At 37.5% G+C, this 7284-nt stretch overlaps 1 protein-coding gene across 1 annotated transcript in view; it reads right to left on the bottom strand.

Annotated features, from left to right (window-relative positions):
- dera (deoxyribose-phosphate aldolase (putative)) overlaps positions 1-7069 on the bottom strand; it is a 20563-nt gene extending 13494 nt beyond the window's left edge. The window contains exons 1-3 of the mRNA XM_042403490.1: positions 6877-7069; positions 5496-5593; positions 3885-4032 (exon numbers count right to left, since the gene is read on the bottom strand). Of these exons, the coding sequence (XP_042259424.1) occupies positions 3885-4032; positions 5496-5593; positions 6877-6907 (277 nt within the window). The 5' untranslated portion in view covers positions 6908-7069. The remainder of the gene's footprint in view (positions 1-3884; positions 4033-5495; positions 5594-6876) is intronic.
- Positions 7070-7284: the final 215 nt, after the last annotated feature.

Below are 7284 nucleotides of genomic sequence, written 5' to 3'. Positions count from 1 at the left end.
AATGTTGTCCACTGAGTTCTATTGTTGTGATGCATTTACACTGCTAAGCTACAGAATAGCCATACTGCTAAGTTAAGGTTAGTTTATGCTTCACACGTTACATCCAGTAACTCAGCCTTGCATGCAACTAACCTCTTTCTAACTTGGCACCTTTATCCTACACCAACTGGCCCACAAGAGAGACCCACACACTTAAGGGATTTAAAACCCAGCTTTACACACTTTGCTTCTGGGAGGACATGCAGTTTCAAGACACCACATGGCCTGGCCTTTTGTCTGTGTAGTTTTCTTTGTTGACCATATTGTCTGCATGCCGTGTGCTCAGTCACCAGGTGACTACAGCCATCTCGCTGTTGTTTTCCACACACACACACACACACACACACACACACACACACACACACACACACACACACATCCCTGTATATAGATACATTTAGCTATATTACATATTGTGTGTTTTGCTCTTTTATCTTTTTAAATAAATGCTTTTGGAAGCTGAAGTCTGTTTAATGTTGCACAAGAGTGAATTTTGCCAATCTCTGCTCTGCAAAGAACTCCAAAATCCTTCAACCCTAACTAGCTATTGATATGGTAATTTTGGTTACAGATATTGAGTTAATTGTTAATCAGAGTTCCAAATTGATAGCTTAGCTAAGACTGAATTTGGCTATCTTTTTCCCTGAACCCAGGGTGGTGCTCCGTTATTATTAACTTATTGATAATTTCTATTGATTTTAATAATTAATAATTATCTTTGATAATTTGATAATATTATTGCTGATAGCCAAACCTGTAGCCACAGCCCAACACTTGTTTTCCCATATTTCCCACATTATGTTGTGAAGTAGGCTACAGTTACACTGCTGACATGACTTTCTTAGTGGGAGAAGTGACATTTTTTGTTCTGAGCGACAGCAGTGACTTTTGGCTTGTAAGATGTCAATGCAATCCAAAGGCATTGGTGTCAGCCAGAGAGCAACAAGAGTTACATTTTATTGAGTTTATGTGTGAAAAGCTTGATTGACATGTGTATGTTGATCCAAATATACTGAGCACAACGATCACTACCTTCTTAACGTTAGGGAACTGGTGCGAAGCTCCTGTCCCAAGGTTACGGATGATTGCATATCAACAAGTTTGAGTAAGAATTTCCCCTCATAAATGGAAGGGACCACTTTGTTTGCTGTGGAGGAAAAATCCGTGGGAATGGGTCTCTAGCAAAGCCCATCACCTCTACGGGAGGAGCAAATACATCCAGTTGATCAGCAAAGTTCTCTTTCAACCTTGCAATGAAATCTGTCATCACATCAGTGATTTATGTGGGTGATGCAATGCATTTGCATAGGTTCAGAAAATGCAGCATCCTGCCTGTGCTCAAGTCAGTTGTGAAAAGACCCAGTTTGACTTGGAATGCACACGTCTGTTCCAGAAGATCAATGGCAGTTTTGTCTCTTCCCTGTAGTCTCAAATTTAGATCAGTCATGCAGACTTCATGCAGACAGACTGCAGACATTGGCCATGAAGTGGTCGTTCAGCATTTGACTCCAGTGTGTTTCCGCCCTTTTGTGCTTACTACTTTGGAGGAAAGTTATGATCTCCTCTATGAGATCATAGAAACAATTCAGTGCTTTGCCTTTATTTAGCCACCTAACATCATTGTGAAAAAGCAGATCATGATTTTCAGCAGACATGTCTGAATAAGTGATGTTGGAGGCTTGATGTGGAGCAAATGAAATTAATTATAGCCATCACACTGTCCATTGTCATTTTAAGCTCTATGCTTAGTTTTTTGGCGCACAACACTGTCTGATGCACAATGCAGTGTAAGGACATCATCTGAGGTACAACAGCAGACCAGCGTGCTACCAAACCACTCACTCTCCCTGCCATAGATGGAGCCCCATCCATTACAAGCATGCACACATGCTCTGTATCCAGACCAATGTCTGTGAAAAATGACGAAATTTGATCTCGCCAGTTGTGTGTCCATCTAATGATAGTAAGCCGAGTAATTCCTCTCGGAATCATTTGCCATGAAAAAAATCGAACATATATGCACAATTGTGCGGTGTCAGTTTAGTCTGTGGACTCATCAACTGCTATAGACATAACATCAGCTTTTTTTTTAGATCTTCTAACAGCATTTCAAAAACATCTGTAGCTAGAATTTCAACCCTGGAAATAGTTGAAGTGTCAGACAGGTGTGCATTTTTAATTGCAGATGTCACACTAGTTAGTATGAATGCTTTAAGCATTCCACATTCCATATGTTTTTTGGCCCTTTTCAACTGCTGCATACTTTGTGCTATAAAAACCATTCAAACATCAATCTGTGCAGTTCATTCAGCAGATGTTTGCTTGTATTGTACTTTATTATAACATCTTACAGTGATTTTATATATTTTTCTAAAGCATTAAAATTTATAATGGCAGTTTATGGGAGGAATTGTCTAACTGAGTTGGAGCCTTTGTCACTTTGAGACTCAATTGCTCAGACGTCCCGCTTAAAATCTTGTGCTGCTATCATGTACCATTATTCAATTTGACTTGAGTTCTCTTTAATATTATTACCTAAAATGTACATTGAAATGCTTCTTAAACACATCTTTTTCTGTTACATAAAGTGTGTCTGAGGAGTCCAGTGGTTCAAGCTCATGTCACATTAGAGTTCCTTTTAGATCTAAAGATTGTGAGTTCGTACCCTGCTTAGGGCAGAACTCAGTAGAGTTGAAGGTGAAAAAATGCAGGTGTCCACAGGTGATGTCAATCTGCTTATTGAGACTGCAAATGATACATTTCTTGCACAGTCTGGCCTGGCATTGTTGGGTGACATGTTAGCTCAGTGCATAGCATGTCTGACTTATTAACATGAGGGTGTAGGTTCAATTCCACCTCTGGCTGATTTTACTCTTGCTAGATTTTTCAGTAGTGTTCAGCTTCCAGTAATACAACTTTCAGCTTTCAGCAATCACATGTAATTTCTACAGAAATTGCATTTTCTAGTTCTTATTCCGTCTTCCATTCATTTTTTGGCTCCTTTCAACTGCTGCATACTTTGTGCTATAAAAACCGTTCAATTGTCAATCTGTGCAGCTCATTCAACAGATGTTTGCTTGTATTTTACTTTATTGTAACATCTTACAGTGATTCTATATATAATTTTTAAAACATTAAAATTTATAATGGCAGTCAATGGTACGATCCGTTCAACTGAGTTGGAACCTTGGTCACTTTGACACTCAACTGCTCAGACATCCCTTATCCTACAGACGCCATTCAAACTGTAAAAAGTTCACAAAACTTTGAATTTTCAAAGTTATCAGATTGTTTAGTGATATCTTTTGTAGTTTTTCAGCAATTTAAGCCCAAAGTCAGGGGTGTTTCAGATTTTTTCAGGTCTCACCAGTGTGTCATGTGATCAGGCACAGTGGAGAGCACAGATAATTTTAGACCAGAAATGTTTTTCTAAACTGCTCTCACTCCCACAATTTTAACTCCTCAAGCACATATCTTGCCTCATTATGTTGCCACAAGCCTCCTCTCTCTCAAAATGTAAGTACATTTCACATAGGACTAACAGTTTTTGAGATCTGAACCTTAATTGATAGAGAGTCCCTGTCATGTTTTCATTGACTGCAATTTCTTAAACTTACAGACTCTCTCTTCCTTCAAACACTTTTTACACATATCATTCATTCTCATGTTAAACTAGTCTAGTCTACTAGATTTTTTCCTCTCATTACTGGGAATGTCTGTTGGCTCAGTGATTTAGAACACTGCTCTCATAATCAGCTATCCCTTAGATGACAAAGTTGTCTGTTAACTGTCAGCTGCAGTGACTGAACCCTGGTCTGTCTGTGGTGTGTAAAGCAGCAGCAGACCTTTGTCGTGCATATCTATCTCCTTGAGCAGGTCATATCGGACAGGCTGGATGGCTTTCAGACACAGCCTATGGACGTTGGACGGTGTATCATCTCCAGCCAGAGTGGTCAAGTCAATACATGTGACAGCCCTCAGCAGCCAGGCGGCCTGAAGGATAAACAAAAACATGGCACCTAACATCAGGGCAAATACTTTAGTTTGTCTTCATATTCAGAGCTAAATCTCAGTGCTGTCAAATGCTTTGTCAAACAAATAGTGTGGACATTAGTGTGACATCTTTTTCCTTAGACTATCTAGCTATTTTATACATATCACACACGTCTTATTGACAGACATGGACACAGTGCATGTGCCACAATTGCACAGAATAAAGAAAAATAATTAAACAACACACACATTATGCATAAAGGTGCAGACATATAAATGCTTATTTATGTAATTATTTGTTTAATCTTCTGTATGTGATGCTCTTTTCTATGGTTGCTCATGCTAACTGCACAGTTGTGAATATATGTTGAAACAATCAATAGATTTATCAATTAAACCAACAGAAAATTAGGTAATGACAATTTTTACTAGAGCTACAACGATTAATCAATTAATTGAATAGTTGCCAACTTTTAAATGAATTGCCAACAATTTTGATAACCGATTAATCATTTTGAATCATTTTTAAGAAAAAAAACCAAATTCTCTGATTCCAGCTTCTAAATGTGAGTATTTTCTGCTTTCTTTAGTCCTCCATAAAAGTAAACTGAATATCTTAGGGTTGTTAACAAAACAAGACATTTGCGGATGTCACCTTGGGCTTTGGGAAAGAGTGATCAACATTTTTCTGATATTTTATGGACCAAACAATTAATTGAGAAAATAACCAACAGATTAATCGATAATGAAAATATTTGTTAGTTGCAGCCCTAACTTTTACAATCATTTTAAATTCATTATTAAGTTAATGAGTCGAGTGTTAAGTTACCAAGACCAACCATTCTGAGGTTTCAGCCTCTCAAATGTGAAACGTGTAAACTTTGTAAACTCAATATCTTTGAGTTTTCAAGACATTTGGAGACATCACTTTCAGTCATGGAAACATGTTAACCAAAGAGTAACTACATTAATCAATAATGAAATAATTGTTAGTTGCAGCCCCTGTGGGAATTTGTTATTATTTTCGCCATTTTACAGACTAATGGTTTATTGTATTATCAAAAGATAATTATTCATAATGAATTTATATGGAAAATATTCAGGAATGAGAAGACACAGCAGAATAATAATTCCATGTATAATATTCATCAGATGACCTATATTGAAATTGCTGCAGATGCAAATTATTATTTTAGCATCTTAAATGTTCACAGCAATTTCCAATATGACACAATTATCATATTTAATGCAAAGGGGTACTTCTTGTATATAAAGCAGAGGACAGCACATTATTTTTTAAGGATCTGTAATAGAATTTGACATTTCTTCTCTGTGTCTTTATGAAGAGGTCCTGTTCCTCTGCAGACCTCCATGCTTCACATTCAAGTCCCATACTGTACTTCATCATCTCCCATTATGTACAGAATAACACACACTGGATGCAGGTGAAAGGAGAGTTCTACCTGCCACTGTTTTTTGGCGATCTTCTGTCCTTGGATGTGCTGAGCTCTCTTTAGGACAGCCTGTGTGTTCACTCTCACTTTGAATATCCTCTCCAGGTCTGACTCACATGAACAGAAAACACAGACGAATACATGTGTATAAGTATTTTTGCCCTCCAAAGATTTTTCAGGATTTTTCAGTACTTGCTCTTGCAAAATGTTCTGAAACAGCATTTGACTTTCCACTGACACTCTTTGTTGTAATGTAATTATTTTACAGAGGCAGTGATTTAAAGGAATAGTCCAACATTTTGGGATATGTGGTCAGATGAGAAAATCAATAAGGTTAATCTTGATGCATTCAATATAATCATCAATGTTTCTGCTAGGGGTGTGCCTGAATACAAATATGTTATTCTCGGCAAAGCACAAATAGTGATATTCACAAAACAGCAATGAACAAATGATGTGCATATAAATTCAAATCTCACTCTAGGATTTGGAGAATGTTTTCACACCTGCGGTCTGGTGTATTGCATAGATGGACTGATATTCAATGTTTAACATCCAACATCTACCCCAGTGTGTAAACTGGACTTTAAACAAGCCACTGTTTGACAGGGAAAGTAAAGACATGAAAAACTGGCAAAGAAACTGATGTAACTGAATCAATGTATTTAACCTCCACTTACATATTACAACATGTCAGAGACTGATGTGTTCTGTGTGTGGAAGTCAAGTTAGCTACTGACATGTGTTAACATGGTGCTAAATTCATCACAGCTTGTCAGAGATGTTTTGAGCTGAGGTTCAAGCAGGGTTTAACTTGTCAGCTGAGCAGGAAGAGAAGAGTAGTCATGAGTTCTAAATTACACAGTCATGAGGGGTCCTGACTGTAGTCCCAGCACTCATATCACATCATATTTAACTGTATGTTGCCTGTATGTATGTTATAATAAAAGTGCAGTTAGCAACTGATATATAGCTGACACTGTGTGTGACCTTTACCCCGCAGGGCCTGTTTAAAAGTGTTTCTAAGTTATTATAAATGTTATGTAATGACATTATGTCTGTGTTACAGTAGCCTATGTATGCTACAGTGGGTAACAGTAACATTTCCATGTTAAGCAGGTCAGTTACCTTTAATAAGTGACTTATTAAACGAACAGGCTGAACTTAGCGATTTGTTTTTAATAAAACACATTTCTATTTAACGCTGAAAGGTGAAAATGGGTGCAAGGTAAAATACAGTTGTTAATTAAAGGTTAGCTAATTCCAGTGAAAGGCAAAGTTGTGGTAAATAACAGTAAAACGGAGATGAACACACGTGTTTTTTTAACGAACCAATCATTACAGCTAAGTTAACTTACAGAATTAGCTTCCGGCTAGCGTTAAGACTTACCGAGCTTCGTCCCTGGGTTTCTGGCGGACATATTGAAGGACAGATTATATTTTTTACTAATGTGCAGATATTAAAATTAATAGCAGTAACCACCGCTCACCGACCTTATGTAACCTGTCAACGCACCACTTCCTGCCTACAACAAAGATCGTTGGTGTTGAGTGGAGGAACCCCTCCGCAGTAAAATTGAATGACTACTACTTCCGGGATGGGACCCGGAACCGGTCCAGGTATCATCGGATAATTCGTATTTCATTTGTAATTTAAAAACCAAAAAAATGGTAAATCTGTTATTTGTTTCAAAACAAAAACTGATAACCGTTTTTGGTGTCAGAATCAAGTAACGAAAAACCAATCAAAAACGGCCTGTTTTTGGTTTTTGCTAATTCGTTTTATCGTTATTCCTTT

This window comes from Thunnus maccoyii, chromosome 23 (genome assembly GCF_910596095.1).
Source record: "Thunnus maccoyii chromosome 23, fThuMac1.1, whole genome shotgun sequence".
Lineage (NCBI taxonomy): Eukaryota > Metazoa > Chordata > Actinopteri > Scombriformes > Scombridae > Thunnus > Thunnus maccoyii.
Note: the sequence above shows the minus strand (reverse complement) of the source record. Positions and strands in the feature narration are given on the sequence as shown.